The 21,137-nt window shown below is 36.0% G+C and overlaps 3 protein-coding genes across 3 annotated transcripts; 2 read left to right on the forward strand and 1 right to left on the reverse strand.

The window, feature by feature from the left end:
- The first annotated feature begins 1,000 nt into the window (after positions 1–1,000).
- snx8a (sorting nexin 8a) lies at positions 1,001–14,695 on the forward strand. Its single transcript, XM_065260690.2, has 13 exons — positions 1,001–1,137; positions 4,294–4,421; positions 4,582–4,711; positions 7,007–7,197; positions 7,567–7,687; positions 7,968–8,104; positions 8,221–8,301; positions 9,679–9,839; positions 11,589–11,718; positions 11,796–11,864; positions 12,248–12,397; positions 13,033–13,182; positions 13,273–14,695. Exons 1-13 carry the CDS (start codon positions 1,116–1,118, stop codon positions 13,363–13,365), a joined length of 1,563 nt encoding a protein of 520 aa, XP_065116762.1. The 5' UTR covers positions 1,001–1,115; the 3' UTR covers positions 13,366–14,695.
- Positions 14,696–14,912: 217 nt separating this feature from the next.
- Positions 14,913–16,788, reverse strand: nudt1 (nudix (nucleoside diphosphate linked moiety X)-type motif 1). Its single transcript, XM_065275243.2, has 4 exons — positions 16,641–16,788; positions 16,112–16,267; positions 15,672–15,817; positions 14,913–15,577 (listed from the first exon to the last, which is right to left on the reverse strand). Exons 1-4 carry the CDS (start codon positions 16,694–16,696, stop codon positions 15,405–15,407), a joined length of 531 nt encoding a protein of 176 aa, XP_065131315.1. The 5' UTR covers positions 16,697–16,788; the 3' UTR covers positions 14,913–15,404.
- Positions 16,789–17,254: 466 nt separating this feature from the next.
- On the forward strand, positions 17,255–18,669 carry mrm2 (mitochondrial rRNA methyltransferase 2). The gene is made up of 2 exons (XM_065260791.2): positions 17,255–17,632; positions 18,161–18,669. The coding sequence occupies exons 1-2, from the start codon at positions 17,356–17,358 to the stop codon at positions 18,583–18,585; spliced, it is 702 nt and encodes a 233-aa protein (XP_065116863.1). The 5' UTR covers positions 17,255–17,355; the 3' UTR covers positions 18,586–18,669.
- The last annotated feature ends 2,468 nt before the right edge of the window (positions 18,670–21,137 follow it).

Here is a 21,137-nt window from a genome sequence, read left to right on the forward strand (position 1 = left end):
ATCAGTTGTATTCATCTTTGAATAAAGGTTTGTGTGTTTGTATTTAATCACTTCCAGCTATCTAGAAAAATAAAACGCTTATTTGCAAAGTCATTTAATAAATTTTTCTTCCAAAGACCTCTAAGACTCATGAATTACCTGTTGTTTTACTGCAGCAATATTTCATACATTTAAAAGTCACTTTAACACAGTAATCCTACAGTATTTGTAGTAACTATCGTTTAGTCATGATATTTGTAGCAAACTGTATGGCAGTTAAAATGGTAATCAATTTCCAAAAAACATGGTTACCACAAAAATAGATAACAATATAAAGCCATACTACAATATAGCAAAAAGCCAATAGCCATATTGAGTTTACAGAGGGTCCGGGGACCCTTGGGGGTCCATGGTGGTATTAAATTAAAATGCAAAAATTAAAACTATATGCTCTTAAATTATGTGCATAATGTTACCACAATAAAATCCATTCAGTTAAATTAAAATGTTATGTAGTATGCCAATAAATATATATTATATTATTTTTGTAACGTAACCATCATAAAAAAGTATGTATCTAGTCTTAATCTGTTAGCCTACATGTACTAGGAGTACCCTGTTCTCTATCCATTAAGGGGTCCTTTGGCTGAAAAAGGTTAAACATCCCTGCTTTAGATGTACAATTAAAATGAAATCATATAGCCTATTAATGTGACATTTTAAGAACATATTTAATTTTAAATGTTACCAATCTAGAAACATCTTGTTCTAATATGTAGAAATAAAGGCATGGCTCTGCACATTTTACATGAACACATGTTGTTGTAGTATTGTAAAGAAATACGTCAGGGAGAGAAAAGTAATAGCGATGAGAGAAAAGATAATAACAAAAGTAGCTGTAACATCAAGCTGAGCAGTGAGGAAAATTATGTCAGTAACTAGTAAGCTTTTTCATTAGATGTCATGAAGATGCACGTTTGTTCTGTGCACAGAGATCTTGCTGAAGCTGAGACTCCACCCACACGCTGTCACATATTCAACCATGTGTTTCCACATCACTGCAACTTGAAGAAGGAAACTTTTTTCCTTTTTTGCAGGAAATCACATGGAGACGCGCTCACATGACAGTCTGAACTATGGAAGGGGACATCAATGAAGGCAAGTGACCGAAAACACTGTCATTTCAGATAAACATTAAACAAAACGGAGTTTTTAGATAGCGCGCTGCTGTTTGCTTTTTAATTTTTGGGGGGGATTTCCTCCTGTAAATAATTTCATTTTGACATGCTAAAATGTAGCTGCTTAAATCGCGTCTGTCTGTTTATTATGTAAACGCGCCATTTACTATGAAAACTCATTTTAATGTTGAGATATATACGCGAAGATATACTTTTCGTTTGTTGACTTTGTTGTTACACTGGTTTCGCCTGTTGAGTGAGAACATTACGGTGAATTTTTTTAAGTTGTCACGATTACCGACTCGAAATTGAAAGAGTGCGGTAATAAATGCGAGGTAACTACGCATTTTTATACGACTTTCACGACGGATGCAGTGTTTCCCATACATTGATTTATTTGTGGTGGCCCACCACAGAATCAACACTGGCCCCCACAAATAGAATTTTCATGATTCCCATTTACATTTTTATTTCACCATTTAAAACAGCTTAATTCGGCTAAAAATATAATTTGATATATAATAGAGATCAAATACAGATACAGATCAAAGAGTAGAAGTGAAACATATTTCAGGTGCCAACACTAGATCAAACTCAAACACAACATGATGACGTCACATATATGCTAATAAGCGGGTGATGTCATCACCACCACAGTCTCCTCAAAATCCTGTGGGAAACACTGCGGATGTGTATGTGCGCTCCTGCATATTGAAATAACGTTAGCCTATAGGTTGTCACTTTCTCCATAGGGACCTTCAGTGCAGACGCCAAAACCAATCAAAATATTATATACGTGAATAGCCTATTTATTATTTTGATTTGAAAGGTATTGCATAAGCAAAACATCAATTCTTCGTCTATTGTAGCCACAATACTGCAACATTTTTGTCAGCACTGTTTTCATCAAATAAAAATAAACACTTTTTTTTGCTGAATCAAAGTAAACAGTTTAGTTCATTTAACCACGGTGTTTTTCCACAGAATAATTTTTAGACAAGTATATTGTAATACCATGGTGTTATATTAAGTTATTCTTGAGTACCATGTAAATAATGGGACACATGATTATGGTTATGATTTATACCAGATAGCCTATATAACCAGGTACCATTTTGTGAGTGTTGCTTCACATATATAGCAAGCATATGTTTAATTCTACAAGATCTTTTAAGTTTACTATACAAGACTTTTAAGCCTCCAGTATGGCCCTACTTATACAATATTTTATAAGCATACTATACAGAATTTATAAGCCTACACTCTTAGAAAGGATGTGTTAATTTTTTTACCCATCTTTGAGCGTTAAGCTTTAACACATTATGTGTAATTTAACACATTATGTGTCATTTTGTGTTGATTTTGCGTAAAAAAAATAAGACAAGTTACAAGTAACACAAAATGTGTCGTTTCAATAATAACACAGAGATGGGTGGATTCTGGGATAATTTAGTGTGTTGTCCCAGAATCAACACGAATGTGTTGTTTTTAACACAGTCGTTCTAAGAGTGTACTGCACAGGAGTAACAGTATATTATAAGCCGACTATATGGCATACATATGTTAAGTTTTAGACATAAACTCTTCCCCAAAAGTAACTTTGATTGCACAAAAGTATGGATGTGCTGGTTTAGCATTCACTATGTGACCATAAGAAGACACACATACTGTCCTTAATAGCTCAATGAATATAACAGCCGGATTACAAACAAATTAGTTTACTCTAATGTAGGGATGGGCATTTGATTAAATTTTTTTAGTCGATTGTCGGGAGAATTAACGATCGACTATCGATTAATCATTCATATTTTTATGATAAAAAATAATTATTTAACTTTTATAATTCAAAAATGTTGAATACAAAAATACAGCGTGTTTTCCTCCATGAGACCTTTATTACAAGATCAACTTGTGGCAAACAGTTAAACTACATTTAGTTAGACAAACGGAACATATATGCGCTTGAATATGCGGTGCTCTAAAGCAGCGGAACCTGCAGCTGCGAGGCGCATTCTTAAACAGAGATCTCATTTGTTCCAAAAAATCATGACCTCTTCATGATTATTTTTTTAAATCAAAACGGAAGGTCACAGATAACGGAGTATGGCGTCAAATATTGCACCCTGGTGGTAAAATGTTGAATTGCTGCCACACAGTGAAATTCATGTAATTGCTTCAAGACACACGCTACGCTAGGCAACGCAACCTGCATTAGATAAAAAAAAAGTATTTGATTAATCAATAACAAATTAACGTCATCGACTAAATTCTTAACAATCAATTATCGATCGTCGATTAATCATGCCCATCCCTACTCTAATGTATGTCTTACGAAAAAATGTGCAATAAAAGCATGTATTTTATACAATTTCTTTTTTCTCATTTCTGTACCCTTTTCTTATGTCTCTACTAAAACATGATAAAACTTGCTATAGATATAAATTTGAATTTTCAGTTGATTTCTGACATGGTAATTGGCAAAACTTTGAGTACTATTACTGATTTGATCAACATGATCTAACGTGCCTTGAGCACAAATGTCTTTTTCGTGTCACTTGTCTTTTTTCGTGTCACTCGTCATTTCTGTAAATAGTTTTTTGTGTCCGTGGCACGAGTTTCTATTTTGTGTCATTTTATGTATTGTTTTCTATTTTGTTCCCCCTATTTTTAAATCATTGTTGCTTGGGGTTGGATTTGGGGTTAGGATGTACTTTTATGTATTGGTTTCTACATGTTTTTCTTCTGCTTTTAAAACTATGCTCGCCTGGAGATGGGGTTAGAGTTGAGGTTTGGGTTAGGATGTCTAAAAATGTAACAGAAAGTGATTCTAACCCCAACCGACAATGGAAAAGAAAATGGGAAAAAAAAACTATGAGAAAACAATACATAAAATGAAGCAAAAGAGAAAGCCATGCAATGGACACAAGACATTATTTATAGAAATGTGTGCGAGTGAAAAAAGACATTCGCACTCAAAGCCCTAAAAATGCAGAATTTCGTGCCATGGACACAAGTAAATTAATAAATTTTTTTGTGCTATACACGACTTTCCATGAGATCAGTCTGGATTTGATTGTAATTATAGAAAACAAATAGTTTTTTTTTTATTACTTAATTTTTGATGGTCCAAATCTAGGATCAGTCCCTGCATACTATCGGGAGGTCCATCAAGCAATCTGTAGCAGAACTGATGAACGGGTGCATATCGGTGTATTCCAGAGACTTCTCAGCAGGACATCTCTTCCCATCACTGTACAAAATCAGGTGAGCTTCAAGAGTCTGAAACCTGTATGTGTAGCAGCACCAGGCTAATGTGACTTACGGGTTTAACTCTATAAATGTATCAGATTTTGCAGTTAGTTCAATATAGAGATCAGTTTCACAGTGTTGTTGATCACAAAATGATATAACACTCTTATTCTAGATCACTGAAAACATAAGCAACGATGATGGCTTCCTAAACAAAGTTTCGCTGTATAAAGGCTTGGCTTTTATTGCCCTGGCTCAGCAAGGAAAGCCACCGAGTCCAAAACTGCTAGAGAATTTTATACAAGGTAAGCAAACGCAGATTCATTCCTCAGCTGACTCGAGTAAATTTGTAGCTTAGAAAGATAAAGTTTTGAAGTCAATAACCCCAATTACCACTAGTCATAAATCTTCTTCTCTGTACAATGTTTTATCTGACACTTCGTTGCTGTATATGTGTTATAACAATGATTTACATGCTGTTCACATTTTTGTGTCACTATCTGTTTGGAAATGACAAATGAACTAAGCTTAATGCATAGGAGATTGTATTACTCGATTTGCTGTGTTTCAAATGGAAACTCACTGTGCCTACACTACACAAAATAGTGCTAAATAGTACTAAAAGCTTGTAATCATAATAGGGAAACCAATTTTGCCCTTTATAGCACCTATATAACTCCTATATAACTGTCCATATATGGTGCTTAAGCATGACTATAGCACCCCATATGGTTTAACATTGCACATTATGGTTCTACACAGGTACGTTCTAGCACTAAAATGGTTACCCTATATGATTACAAGCCATATATATATATTTAATACAGTCAACCTGAATTTATATTCATTCAATTGAATGTTACATTTGACTATCTGGTTTGCAGACAAAAAATATATTTTTAGAGACAGATATTTTTTACAATGCTTTGTTTGTAAAATAAGGTTATTTTTGTTAACAATAGTAAATGCATTAGCTAACATAATCTAACAATTGACAAAACTACTACAGCATTTGTTAATCTTAGTTCATATTAATTTCATTATTGCTGTTAACCTTAATTAGAGCACAGTAAACTAACACAAATTGTTGTAATTGTTACCATTAACTTAAATTTAACAAAGATCAATAAATGCTGAAAAACTAGATTGCTTATTGTTGTTAGTACCTGATGCATTTACTAATGTTAACAAATACAACCCTAAATTTAACCAATATGTAAATCAGTTATTTTCATTATATATCTCATGAGCAGTCAAAGATTAAGGTAAAGCTCACATGAAACAAGCTGTTTCTGCATTTTTTATGTTAATCTGGAGTACCTAAAGAGTAGTATTACATCCTTTATATTTCCGAAGAGTCTTTAGTTTAATCAGATTTAGTTTAAGAAAGATTAGCTTTACCGATTCTTTCCGATAGTGTACGAAAAAATGAAGGAGGAGTTACTACCACGGGAGTCATGCAACACTGTACAACACTGTTTAACTTATGATTCACTAAATGTTTGTGTCATTTATATAATATTCACGCGCCTATTTCCACCATAAGACAGAAGTCTTACTTACCGCATGCAACTCATGACCCGGTTGGGACTTTTCAATCAAATCCATTGCATCAAACACACACGCAAAACTCATGTTTCCATAAGGCTGGCTTTCTTCTCCTTACATCCAAAAACACACTTCTTCTTTCGTGCCATTGTTGAGTTTTGAAATTAAACAAAGCTGTGTCGTGTGATGTGATGTTGGTAAGTTCTAGCGTCTCCCGCTGATTGACCAGTGGGAGGGGTTTTCCAGGGGAAGTGCCCATATAAAGAAGTGATATGTATAGAAAACCCCTGAAACGTTAGTTGGACCTGTAATCGAAAAAAACTTTCCGAAACTTGTACGAACCCTGGCATAGTGCATTCGGCACAGAAATACTCTGTAACACAGCCAACTGCTTTTTTGACACTTTGCCTACGTTTAGCATGAGGAAACAACTCTATAACTGTGTTAATAAGTCAGAATGCATGAAATACCATTGATTCACCCCTTTAATTTAATGTTTTTTACGCTTTAGATATTGCCAGTATGATTGTTGACTCTGCACTTTCAGTGTTTCCTGTTTTCTTGTCTATCCATGAAAAAGTTTCCCGTCCATCTTGTGCCAACTGCATCTCTCAGTGAAATGACCAAGGAAAGTGTTTGTGTTGCACCAAACAAAAGAATGGTTATGGTTAGACTATGCTGAAAGAGTTCCTTATATCTTGCACAGTCATGACATTTTTGGGGGTTTTCAGATTCTTATTTCTAAGTTTAACACACAATACACAAACATCTGGCCCAAACAGATGCTAGCAAGTTTTTTAAATCTGTGAACTCCACATAGCTCCACATTGTTCTTGAGTTTTTCCTTCATCATTCATGACCCACCCGTTATTCCAAAGACAACAATCATGTATGTGCTGTCATATCATGTAGGGAGGAAGCCAGAAAATTATGTTTATTACTTTATTAAAATATGTGTCATACTTACTGTTACTTTACACGTCGTAATTCATGGAATTGAGTTGTCACACTTCTATAAATAATTTCTCTGTTGTGTGAAATGTTTTTCTTAGAGTTCCCAAAGCCTCAGCTGGGAGAACCAAAGGAGATGCAGAGTCTGAAGATGCAGTCGGCTCAGGAGAATCCTTTAATTTTGTCTTTGACTTTGTCGGAGCTGTTGATGAAGGACACCATCAGGGTTGATCTCATTCCTGAGAAGAAGGGATTGTTTCTTAAACATGTGGAATATCAGGTCACCAGTGAGGTGAGTGATTTTAGACGAAGAGAGTACTGTAGCTCTACAATGCATTTACATGTGAAATTGAAGATTAAGTTTTTCTCTGCCACTTTCACCAAAGACAGAATAGCAAAAAACCTTTCCTAAGCAGTTTTCCAGAACACTTCCCATTCCAAACATGTCTTGCTGTGCCTGAAAATATCAAAGTACCATCTGCTTGTGTGACATCTAGTAAATCATTGCAACAAAACATGACACTAGTTAAGCCAAGATGTAACACAAAAAAGTTCACTATGGCATTTTCTTTTTTTTAACAAAGTTAACTTTATGCATGCATGAGTCATTGTAACAGTTATAGTACATTTATAAAAGCATTCTTTCATATGCACTTTGCAGCGTTTTATAGCATCAGTCTATCGGCGATACAGTGATTTTGACGTCTTCCATGAGCTCCTGCTACAGAGATACGCTTACAGAGTCGTGCCTGCGCTGCCTCCAAAAAGGGTGTTGAAAGGAGGTATGAAAAACTGTAAAAACCTACTAGTTTATAAGCACTATGACTTGGACCGTGGTGTGATGTTTAATTATTTCTGGAAATGCACCAACAAAAACAATCACAGTTCTGCCATGGTAAAAAAGTCCACTTCTCTTTTTTGTAAACCTCAGCAAGTTGTACTTTAATAATAACTGTGAGTGAAAGTACCTAAAAGTCCCTCACTGCGTTTTAATAATGGAGAACAAAGTGTTTTTGTTTCTGAAAAATGTACATCTTTTTCTGATCTGTGGTCCTGCTGCAGTGCTGACCTCTATGTCAGAACGGGAATTCATTGAGGGCCGAAGACGGGCATTGAGCAGATTCTTAAATCTTGTTGCACGGCACCCTTTCTTCTCTGAGGATGAGCTTTTGAAGACATTTTTTACTTTTAGTGGCTCGGTATGACTCCTCATTCTTCCTTTTTCTAACGTTAAAACATGATTCAAATTTCTAGATAAACAAGATGAAATTCATAGGGGTTGCCGTGTCCAGATTTCCATATTTATGTTCCACAGGATGTCCAAACCAAGCTTCGAGATGCTTGCAAAAAACTGGGTGATGAGTTTATGACATGCAAATATGCAACACAGGCCAAGGTTTGAATTAACTCTATTTACTTTTATTTCACTGAAGGTTTACTTCTAGCAGCATTAATGAATATCACAAAAGCGGTCCTGTTATTTTGAACATCAACATTGGGCTGCAAATACATACAAGTAGTAAAAAACATAGTGGAAAACATTACATGAGAAGGATTGATGGTACACTTTGATGCCATCATAGGTAGGGATGCACCGAAATGAAAATTCTTGGCCGAAACCGAAAAAAGCAAACCAAGGCCGAAAAACCGAAACCGAAAGACCGAAATAAATTATTATGCCAATTATTAGTACAATTGCATTTATGGCTATCACTTTGTACTAACTTTACTAGGGGTGTGTGACGGATCACAAATCTCACAGTTCGGATCACATTACAGTTTTTGAGGCACAGATCAGATTATTTTTCTGATCAGCAAAAAGCGGGTGGGAAAAATCTAATAAACAATAAAGAAATTGCAAACATTTATAAAAAAGAACAAAGTTGTACATTAATAAGGTCTGAAATTAGCATTAGGTACAATAATCAAATTAAATGAATCATAACACAATAAATTAAATATATTATTATTTTTAGAGCTATTTGTCTCTTTGTCACGGGTTGTTTGATTAACATTGATGACACAGACTTAAGTAAGTTAATCTTTAAGACTGGTTTCTGACTTTAATCTATACATACACTTAAGACATAAACAAATGTTTTTATTAGAAAAAGAATACTGTGGAGATAATTTTGTTTATATGTGCCCTATCAATAACAGAGAGATTTTATGTTTGCTTGTTTTTTTTTAAACGCGTCTCTCTTGTATGTGCACTATTAAGGGCACTTAAACACGCGCGCACACATAGAGAAGGAGGGTGAATCTCAAACAGCGCAACAGTCGCTCCACATAAAAACGTTACATTGTGTTTCATTGCTGGATTGTGTTTGTGTTTCATTAATGGATTACAGTATGAGACACATTAGCGCGACTCTCTCTAAAGTTTACACATCAAGACATGCTTAATCTTTGCAGACGCGTGCAAACAGCTCGACCGTGAGTAAACCTGCTTGAGCACGAAGGGGAGGGGTGGGTGACGACTGATCACCATTCGTGAAACCCAAGCACCAGCGCACGGATGGGAGGGGCGAGGTTGACATTCATTTTTGGTTGACATTTTCGGCTGGATTTTTTATTTCGGCCCGAAACCGATAATGCCATTTTCGGCGACCGAAATTTCGGTGCACCCCTAATCATAGGTGTGTATTAGCCATAAAATGAGGCCTATTGTATATCACCACTATGTTCAGCCAATCAAATCTTAAAATCCAACCAAGCTGTTTAATGTTACATTACAAATGTCTTCATTTCACCTTGGTGATTTTTTCTGCAGGATTTCCTACCAGCTGATATCCAAAGTCAATTTTCATCCATTCGGGAGCTGATCAAAAATATCCACTGCAGTTTTCAGAAGTTACGGGACAGGGCAGAAAAAATGGCTGAACGCTCGAAAGAAAACGCCACGGATCTGCAGATGTTTGGGAAGGAACTCAGGTACCAACCCATCCTAAGTGCTCTATTTTTGCAGTTTCACTTTGTTAAGAGATTTTAAGAGTGTAAACACATTTTGGTGAGAAGGTGTCTAAATAACTTTCCATTTTAGTATCTACAAGTAAAATAACACGCTTGAAACAGGTGATCTATTTCTATGGTCACTGGTTAAATATTCTGGCAGTGCTCCATCTAAAATAAGTTCAATATTTCATCTTTATTTATTTAAATTTTTTTGGTAAAACAAAAACAACATAATAAGCAGGATAACGCACTGCTGGTCCTGGTCACCTGGTCATTATGATAAAATACACCCCTTTACTATATGACCCGCTGTACATTTTCTAACTCATCTATTTGCATAACATCTACTTTGTTACAACAGCCAGAACACTTAACTACTATATTAACCAAATCTGTCACACTTAACTTGTTACATATCTGTGCACTAGACATTTTAAAATTAAATATACAGTGATGTAAAAAAAACTTTGACCCCGTTCCTGACTTTTTTTGCATGTTTGTCACACTTTAATATTTCAGATAATGAAAAAAATTTAAATAATAATCAAAGATCACACATGTAAACACAACATGCCGTTTTTTAAATGAAGGTTTTTATTATGAAGGGAAAACAAAATCCAAACCCACATGGCCCTGTGTGAAAAAGTGCTTCCCCCCTAAACCTAATAACTGGTTGGGCCACCCTTAGCAGTAACAACTGCAATCAAGCATTTGCAATAACTTGCAATGAGTCTCTTACAACACTGTGAAGGAATTTTGGCCCACTTATCTTCAGAATTGTTGTAAATCAGCCACATTGGAGGGTTTTCGATCATCAACCGCCTTTTGCATTAGGATTGAGGTCAGGACATTGACTAGGCCACTCCAAAGTCGTCTTTTTTTTTTGGGCCATTCAGTTGTGGACTTGCTGGTGTGTTTTGGATCATTGTCCTTCTACAATACCCAAGTTTGCTTCAGCTTGGGGTCACAAACAGATGGCCAGACATTGTCCAGACATTGATTTTTTGGTAGACAGCAGAATTCATAGTTACATTTATTACAGCAAGTCTTCCAGGTCGTGAAGCAGCAAAACAGCCCCAGACCATCACACTACCACCACCATATTTTACTGTTGGTAGGATGTTCTTTTTCTGACATGCTGTGTTACTTTTACACCAGATGTAATGGAACACACCTTCCAAAAAGTTCAACTTTTGTGTCGTCAGTCCACAGATTATTTTCCCAAAAGTCTATGGGATAATCAAGATGTTTTCTGTCAAAACTGAGACGAGCCTTTATGTACTTTTTGCTCTGCAGTGGTTTTCGTCTTGAAACTGTGCCATGCAGGCCACTTTTTGCCCAGTCTCTTTCTTATGTTGTCATGAACACTGACCTTAACTGAGGCAATGAGGCCTGCAGTTTTTTGGATGTGGGGTCTTTGTGACCTCTTGGATGAGTTGTCACAGTGCTATTTTTGTCAGCCGGCCACTTCTGGGAGGGTTCACCACTGTTCCATGTTTTCGCCATAAGTGTCACGAACATGAAAAAAAAATTCAGAAAGGGGCCAACATTTTTTCACATCACTGTATATATATATATAATTATAAAATGTCTAGTGCACATTATTGCATAAACAGTATTGCACATTACTGTAATATATTTTACAAGACCTGGCTTGAAAGAGTTTGATTATTAGTTTATGGTTAGCCATAGCTTTGGTCTTTAAGCTTTGGTGTGTAATTCTTCCAGCTGTCTGGGATCCGATGAGACATCTGTGCCTGCCCTGGCATCCGGCAGAAGTCCTTGGGTCGCTGTCAAACAGTCTGTGAAAGGCCTCTCTGTCGACTTCTCACTTCTGTCTGAAAAAGCTGCGGAGCAGGTAACAGCCACCCACACATACCGCATGAACCAGTTACATACTGCTATGGAGGAGTTGAATTCATTTCCTTGATACAGGGCAGAAGAGAGGAGGATGATGTGGTGGAAAAACTTAATCTGTTCTTGGACCTGCTGCAGTCATACAGGGTGAGTGTACTTTAACTTTAGCCACTTCTGGGAAGTGTTTTTCTTACTTTTATTGATAATTTAATGGCAGAAATAAGACAGTAAATAGACAAAATTGCCATGCAACAACAGTTCACATACTGTATAAGGAATATATGGGGTTTTATTTGGTAGAAAAACAATTCTACCAAACATACGGCTGTTGACAAAAAGCACCAGAAGTAATGTTTGCATTTTAGCAACCAATCCTCCAACCTTTACGATAGATGTACATATAGGTCATCCCTAAAATATGACCCCGAGAGTGTTTACTACCAGCAGCAGGCGATGGCACAGAAACTTTTGCCAAATTGCTATGTGGGGTTTCATCATAATGGCATAATGGATATGTATGTGTGGTACAGGACTTGTGTGAACGACACGAGAAGGGGGTCTTGCACGAGCACCAGCGAGCGCTTCAGAAGTACAGCGTGATGAAGAGACAAATGATGAGCGCGACAGTGCAGCCCAAAGAGCAGGTTTCTGTCGAACAGCTGGAGTCTCGCATCATTCAGGTCAGTCCTACAAAGAGCTACAACGGCTTGTGATGTAGTTTTATCAAAGTGAAACCAGTAGCCTGAAGAGCACTGATTCATCCTTTTAATTTAGTGTCGGAAATTCATCAAGTGCTTGAAACCAAAGCCCTTAAGGGAGATATGTGTCCTTGATTTCTCTCTGGGGATGCTAGAGGCCTCTGCAATAAGATCTCCAGCTATGACACCATTAAGCGACACAAGATTAAAGCTCGTACATACGTGACTTTCTTGTAAGCAGCTACGACTGTGACAAGAGTCACCCTGAGTAGTTTTATTTAGCTAGCTTCACATAGCAATTTCGGTGTGCACAGACAGATTACATCACTAAATTGTGCCTAAATCACATTGTTGTGTCTTGGCTGGTTACACTGCCAGGCTATAACATCCAGACGTATTAACAAAACACTTAATGGACACATTATATGGGCGATAAAGCAGTTGCATTACCATCACCGAGAACAATGAAAAACGGTAACACTTTACAAAGAGAACTTTTACCTAGCCTGTTATAGGGTCTTTATTTCATCTTCTGATGTAGCGGTTACAGTTTAGTTCACTACACAGGAATAATGGTAGTAGATAGAGACTCAATTTGATCTCTTGACTCATCACAGCAAGAAAACGCCATTCAAGTCATGGAGCTGCGCAACTACTTCTCCCTGTTCTGCCTGCACCAGGAGAGCCAGCTTATATTTACATACCTGCCCATGACGTCTAACATCCTCGGGGCATTTGTTGACTCGCAAGTGCGAGGACACAACGAGGTTAGTTGATCTTTTATCTAGTTTCTGTATTTAATAAGAGCTTAAGTTGTGCTCCTAAACGTTAATGTTTCTTGCTGTATTTTGACTTAGATGGGAGAGGTGTGGCAAGATCTTCATTCCAAGCTTACATGTCTTTTTGGGGACAGTAACGGACTTCAGACTCCACCTCTTAGCCCAAAATAACCAGCCTTTTGTACCTTGGCAAATTGATGAATATCAAAATGCTATGAAAAGCAAGTGCTAATTTCTCTTCGGGAACTATATTTTTTAAAGCACTACCATGTATTGCAAAGAATTATGGGAAACTGCTTCTCTGTGTGACAAAATCTGTGACAGAGAATCACTGACACTAAAATATGACTATTGCTGCTGAGTATAATTTTAGGAAATGCTTATACTAATATAGATAAGATAGATGAACACTGTATTTTTGATAATATTTTATACTGTACTGTTTGTGTATGCAGAATTGAAATGTAATCTTAAAGAGAGGAAATTTTGTTTCGTACTAATACAAAGTAGAATGCCATCTTGCATGTCTTGTAGATTCGATATAAAGAAATGTGTTAAAACTATAATAGTAGCCAGCTAACCAGAGGTGGGTGTGAATGTAGATTGTACAGCAAATTGCATAGCTATGTGAAGATTTTGTTAGTTGTATTATTGCATAACTTTGACCTTGAGGCGCTTATACCAGTCGAAGATTGTATGCTGTCTATCATTTTTGTGTTTTTGCTTAAACTATCAGACTTGCACTCATGTGATTGAAGCTATGTTTTCACATCTGATTTAAATTTTAATATATAATATAAATACATACATGTTTATTTGTGTATGTCAGGAACTTTTTCAAAAAAGATGCCAATAGTTCTGCAAAACGTGAAGGTATTAAAACTGAAGAGATTTTTAAAAGTGTTACTTTCGGTGTAAATTAAATTATGAGCAATTATTAATAATTCTTAATAGTTGCTCTACACACCAAAAAAAAAAAAAATCTTGTACTTGTGATAAAACAGAAAGGCCTTACTTAGCTAGTATAAAGGCCCTACTAAGCTCCTATATACAATTTGTTTCCTGATTTTTTTTTTACTTTTCATAAACAGATTTATTGAGTTGAAAGTGTGTCATGCATATTTTTGTTGTAACTGTTTGAGCAGTGCTTGTTATTAACGGTTGCTCATCCAGGACTAAATGGGGCGTTTTCCTGCACAGGGCTTATACAAGTCCCAGACTGAAATGCGTTTAAGCTGTCTTAAATGAAAACCCTGTACTGACATATCTTAACATACTGTATCTCAGTGAGATTGTTTTGCCTCCTGATGCACACCAGTATTGTTTTTTTTTTTTTGTAAAGTTTGTTTGTAAAAATGTCCTGATATACTAAGGCCTAGTCCTGGATTAATATAAACTCTGTCCGAGAAAGCGCCCCATAATTGACTTTTCTTAGTAAAACAATAAAGATGGATGAATAAGCTGCATTTTCCAGTAAGGTATGTAAGTAATGTTTGATGATTGTATTAAAATATGAATCAACTAATCCGGTTCAAGTTGAGCAATTCCTTTGACACTGTACGTAAATGCAATTTTTATTACCTTTACTATTTTAAGCGTTATATTGAATATAGCATATTCCATTTTATGTAGAAGCTGTTGTGTTATTACAACAAACTAATTAACATTTTAATGCCATTACCAGTTCATCTTATGCAGTTGTTTTAAACTGCTTTTAAATTTCCTCTGATATTGGTTAAGTATACAGAAAGTGCACAGTTGCACACACATTTTAGTCAGTATAGATAGATTTTATGTTGTTTCTGGTTTTCCAAAAATATATTTAGAAAATGAAAGGTACAGTAGTTAGAGTTAAAACAACTGGTGTAAGTTCTATTTTTAATGTGAACTGCTGGTAAAACCGTTGTAGGAATGAGGAACAAACAAGAAAAATCAAATACCTAACACAACGTACGAATACAGATACCAGGTGTGTATTTCATTATTTTAACCAAAATATGAATGAAACATCAATGAAATACAGATAACTATTATTCTCACATAAAAAATTAGTTTACCAACATGCTCTATATTTATACCTTTATAGTAGCCTACCCAGCACTGGATATCTCATGATATTATTTAATCGCATCAGCCCAGTAGGGTAAACCAGACTATTGGATCATTTCCACTGATACAGTGACAAAATCCATTAACAAGGTAAAATCCAATCACAAGTTCTCCACTTCCTCTAGCTTATGCTCCACTATCACATCATGACCCTGGAATTTAAAATATCCTAAAAACTTCTGTTTCTGAAGCATTAACGGAAACCACAGGATGTCATCTGCCCACATCTGACTGAAAGGTATTTTATCAATGTCGAACCACTGAGGTCTCATCTCTGAAAAAGAAAACAAACAGATTCAGTGGCGCATTATGAGGTTGTGGTGTGTGTCTGGCAAACTGGATCAGAAAGTGATGTGGAGCTCTATTACCGTCTGATTCTGTTGGCTCTCCTTTATAGCTGTCAGCTCTGAAAATGTGAACATCCAGGAGTTCTGTTTCTCCAATAAACTCAAATTTGATATTTCCAATCTTGTGGAGGGTGTCAACAGTGAGGCCACTTTCCTCCAGCAGTTCCCTGACAAATAAAATGGGATTTTGTTTCAGATGAAAACCAATAAAAGCAGGGAAGATTGAACATGACAAATTGCTGACCAAGTTCTACAGACAAGTAAATAATATCAACATTCCTGACATTACATGGTTGAAATTGAATTTGGGATGATTTGTAGCTTCAAGGAATACAAATGGGGAATAACAACAAAGTTTAAAGCAAATCCTAAAATTATACGTATACATACATCAATCTACATCTGACTTGATATATAGGATTGTTGCAGAAGAATGCATTTTAATTCAATTTAAGACCTACCGCCTTGCAGCTTGCTCTATTGTCTCTCCTGTTTGGACTTTTCCTCCGAACCCGTTCCATTTGCCAGCTCCAAACCCTCTTTTCTTCATGCCTAGTAAAACCCGGCCAGGCTGCACCACCAACACCAGGGTCAGCAGCTTAGACGTGAACATCACCCTATATAAGTGTAATATAAACTGTTTTGTTATGTTTGACTTTAACATTTAAACAGTTACATTTATGCCTTTGGAAACCATGTTAGGCCAATCTATACATTTTATCTGTGTGTGGATTTCTCTGGGGGTCGAACCTCTGACCTATGGGTTGCTAACATTATGCTCTACCAACTGAGCTACAGGACCAAAAAAATATACAGAGCATAAAGGATGTATTTTGGGATAATGTATTCAGTACATAGTCATTTTGCCATTTTATCAGCATTATAGAATATTCAAAGCATAACTGATTTAAAGAATAAATACCAAATGTATAATACACATGGTTTTCATTTTAAGCAACACAGTTTGTGATATCAAAGCAATTTGCTTACTTCGTCCAAAGGAACCGGTTGAGACAAAAAAGTACAAAAGTGAAGGATATGCCCATAGATTTACATAAACAAAAATACGCGGATTTATATTTGGTTATAAGTTCAATCAATCAGACGAGCTCCTTCCCGCGTGTTGATCAGCGTAAGATGTCACGTGGAGGTATGTATGACAACAATAAAGAGAACAATCATAGTACATGACATCTATATGCAGATTATATCACACTAAATCAACACATGACTTATAGATCAGCGAAGATGCATAAGCTCCGCCCACTTGACGCTCGTAATCGAGTGTGCAACAGTAAAATGATTTCGACCGAAACAAGGAAGGAAACAGGAAAAAAAGAAAGAAGCGTCGTTTATTAAAACCACAAAACAGATGTGTAAATAAATATATTTTAATAATCAATAATTATTTTGACAAATGATTCATAACTTTGACAGACCTGTGGTAAAAGGTAATATTAGCCATATCCGGCGCTGCACAGACCAATCAGCATATAACATCAAATTAACGCGAGAGCCATTCGAAAGCTACGTTTTGTAATCACTCTCGCGGTACTCTGATGTCACATTTATGTCGGTTCTTGCAGCGCCTCGAACATAGTCACACCGCACACATGAGGACATTACAGATCAGAGACAGCACATGTGTTGTCTTGTTTTCGCCTAAATTCTACATTTCTTTCTTCCACATAGCTCGTTTTTGCGAATGATGTGGAAATATATACCGAAGTCGTGTATTCACGTTTCAGCGGTGTCTCTAAAGAAGACTGCTGCCGATAAACGCTGGCTGGTGCGACAGCTCAGTGACCCTTACGTTAAAGCTGCTCACTTTCAGAATTACCGCTGCAGAAGTGCCTTTAAATTAATCGAGATGGATGATAAATACACTATATTGAAACCAGGTTTCACTGTTGTAGATTGTGGTGCTGCACCTGGAGCATGGAGTCAAGTTGCAGTTCAGAGAGTAAATTCATCAGGAGAAAGTAAGTGTGCATACTTATACATACTTCACAAAGTGTTTTATGTATGCATATATTCACAGTTCCTATGGAGTTCTGAACCCTACTGTATTAAATGCTATGCCATTATATATATATATATATATATATATATATATATATATATATATATATATATATATATATATATATATATATATATATATATATATACCGGTGTGTATATATATACATATATTTTTTTATGTAAATAATAGCATTTTAAAGTAGACACCTTTGTTTGAATAAAAGATCTGCACAAGCTTGGCATGCTGTCAACCAACTTCTTGTTGGTGGTGCCATCTGTGATGCTTTTGCTTTGAATCAGTATTGAAATAGTTCCCATGTACACTTGTTGGCTGTATTTCCTCCACCATCTGGTCCAATTTATCCCTTATTTTATAAACATTTAGTTGTGTAACAAAATGTACAACTTGTCTACAGGAATTATTGTAAGCATTTAAACTGCATTTATATCATTAATTAGGGCTCATCATACCTTTGTTCTTTCAGGTACAGAACTTCCTAAAGGACTTGTAATAGGAATAGACTTATTACGCATAGCCCCTTTAGATGGAGCCCACTTCCTGTCCTGTCATGACATCACAGACCCTTCAACTCACACAGAGCTGGAAAGGCTTCTTCCTGAAGCTCGCGCAGATGTCATCCTCAGTGACATGGCCCCTAATGCCAGTGGGCTCAGAGAATTGGATCATGAAAAGCTGGTCACTATGTGTCTTTCAATGCTGGACTTGGCAGAGAAGGTTTTGCACCCTGGAGGTTCATTGGTTTGTAAGTACTGGGATGGAGCATTGGCCCATAAGCTTCGACAGAGGCTTTCTCTTATGTTTCAGGATGTAAGAACTGTAAAACCAAAAGCAAGTAGGAAAGAGTCGGCAGAGCTTTTCTTTCTGGCGAGGATGTTCAAAAAGAGATAACGTTTTTTTTTAAATATCATAAAATAAAATTGCTGGACTGGTTGTGTTCATTTGAAAAATCTGCATTTACTCATATGCATAAGAAAATGTTGAAAATTATGTAAAAAGTCTAATATATTAGGTTTGAGGTATTTGGGTGCTATGTAAGGTTTTTTACAAATACAATCAACTATTATGATAAAGAAAAAGAAAAACAAATAACACCTTAAATAGTAATTTTATATTTAGAGTGCATTTTGAAATACCCACTTTCTTCCAAAAGCACAGAGAAAACAATCATTAAAGAAACATCATTTGTTTGATGGATTAGTTTCATTTTAGCAGAGATGTTCAGTATGGCCATGAAGTCAGTATGATAGAGAAGATATTCATTTTGCCAGAGGATGGCGCTGTTGAGTTGCCAGTCTGAAAACAGCAGCAGGATTGGAATAATCATTTTCCAGTCTCACATTCCAAGGCAGTGTGAAGTGATGGTGTGGACCTGCTGTTATCAGGAACACCATTTCCCAGATTGTTTAAAAGTTTAGTGTTTCGGAGATAAAAGTCCTGGATTCCATGTTTACACACTCTGCTTATTTAACACCACAATAATTTTGTTTTCATAACCAGAAAGCTTAATTGTTTTGCGTGATGCAAGACTGAAAATCTGTTTTCCCAGCCATGTAAAAAGATGCAATCATTCTCTCATTATAAGCTGAGGAGCTGGAGAGAGGATGGATAAGTGTCTTATAAGCATGACTAATGAGAGGCCTTTGTCCCTAAAGCAGTACAGATATTAGCCTCGCACATTATTATTATCTCAGACACTTGGTTTCTACAGTCCAGATATAAATGACATCCAGCCAGCGCTACATGAGTTTCAAGATTTTTTGTTAATATGTGCAATATAAATGTTTTATTATGAAATGTGCGTTAATGATTTATGTCCAAATCAGAAATCTGTAATATATATTGAGGTCTGATTAGATATTTATATATACAGTACTGTGCAAAAGTCTTCGGCCACCACCACCAGCTTTGTTGTTTTAGCAAAGTTTAATTATCCATCCATATTTATTTTGTCACTCTTTTTTAAGATACAAACAAAAAGGAAATATGTACACAAAATTAAAAACTAAACAATTTTCAGAACTAAATGTCTTCTTCAGGAATTAGTCGGTATTTAGTGTTGACCTCTCTTGGCACGAAACACATCTTGAGCTTTTTTGAGGAGACTGAAGTCATTCGATTAGAATTAGAAATTATTTGATTTCATTTAGGTTTAAGAGCTCCTACAACCGCCTGCTATTGCTCAAGTGGAAGAGGAGTTTACACTAAATACTTGACATTTCAGCTTATACTTTTATACAGTTTTTAATACTAAATACACATTTCCTGTATTTTCTGGTTGTGTTCTAATAAAAAGACTGAGAAATAATTATATATACAATTGCAAAAATAACAAGCATGTTGACCTAAGTCTTTTGCACAGTACTGTACATTTATGCATATGGCAGATGCTTTATCCAAAGCGACTTACGGTGGATTACAAAAAATTATAAATGGGTGTTCACTAATAACTATAGGAATTTCATCATTATACATTTTTTTAATACTATTGGCAAGAACATGCGAAACATTTTAAGCAATTTAATTTATATGCTGTAGGGTTGTTTTAAACAGTAGGAATAATGCCAGCTTCAGTATCGAATTTCTGTTATCTGAGCTCAGGAAACTTCATTTGAGAGACTCAAACATACCTAAATTAATTCTGCCCACAGCTGTAATGATTTCATATTTGACTGAGCCACATAATGTACGGTACAATTAATATGGAAATTATTGAAACCTTTTAATCTGAGTGCCTGTAACATGTTTCATTTGTGCCGGCTTGAGTCCATTTGAATACTGTGGTTTTTGATCATTACTCTGACATACTTTATATAAAAAATTTTACTCGAGGGACAATCCACTCCTGCATCACTGATATGTCAAAAATGTCTTGAGACTACATCATAGGAGATTAAGGAATTCATTTATGCTTGTTAAGAGTTGCAAGAGTGGAAAGTACCTTCAAGGATTCAAGCATATGAGTGATATGGAAATAAAGGTTATCATTTTAAATTTAAAATAGCTTTTTTGGGAAGTTTTGCCATGATTTTCAAAGTGCTTCTGCTTATTGCATTTAATTTAGTGTGGCAGGTGAACTCCCAGAGCTCAAAGGTCAGGTGCTTGAGTTCACATAATGCCCCTTACAGCTTTAAAGCAACACCAAAGGGTTTTTTTACCTTAAAATAAAATTTCCAAAACACTTTCAGTCGTTCATCCACTCAAAACCCGATGAACGGCACTTTCACAATCGCTTTGCAGCCCTCTATCGGCCAAAACCGCACTAAAGAAGTTTCCAACAGCCAGGTCACGGACCTGTGGTTCGAGTGAAAACTACAAAAACTTGCTTTACGGCAGTGGAGCATCCTGCAGGCTGTGGGTGGACCATACTCGGCAGCTACATATAAAAGAAAGATACCATTACCTAGCTTTTCATTTGTCATCATGGAGGAGCCTGCAAAGAA

This window comes from Paramisgurnus dabryanus, chromosome 3 (genome assembly GCF_030506205.2).
Source record: "Paramisgurnus dabryanus chromosome 3, PD_genome_1.1, whole genome shotgun sequence".
NCBI lineage: Eukaryota > Metazoa > Chordata > Actinopteri > Cypriniformes > Cobitidae > Paramisgurnus > Paramisgurnus dabryanus.

Coding starts and splice junctions, on each gene's coding strand:
- snx8a (XM_065260690.2), top strand. CDS start 1,116: ATGGAAGGGGACATCAATGAAG. Junction 11,719..11,795: donor CTGAAAAAGCTGCGGAGCAG/GTAACAGCCACC, acceptor TCCTTGATACAG/GGCAGAAGAGAGGAGGATGA. Junction 11,865..12,247: donor ACCTGCTGCAGTCATACAGG/GTGAGTGTACTT, acceptor TGTGTGGTACAG/GACTTGTGTGAACGACACGA.
- nudt1 (XM_065275243.2), bottom strand. CDS start 16,696: ATGGGCATATCCTTCACTTTTGTACTTTTTTGTCTCAACCGGTTCCTT. Junction 15,818..16,111: donor ATAGAGCAAGCTGCAAGGCG/GTAGGTCTTAAA, acceptor TTTATTTGTCAG/GGAACTGCTGGAGGAAAGTG. Junction 15,578..15,671: donor AGAGCCAACAGAATCAGACG/GTAATAGAGCTC, acceptor TTTCTTTTTCAG/AGATGAGACCTCAGTGGTTC.
- mrm2 (XM_065260791.2), top strand. CDS start 17,356: ATGATGTGGAAATATATACCGAAGTCGTGTATTCACGTTTCAGCGGTG. Junction 17,633..18,160: donor AGTAAATTCATCAGGAGAAA/GTAAGTGTGCAT, acceptor TTGTTCTTTCAG/GTACAGAACTTCCTAAAGGA.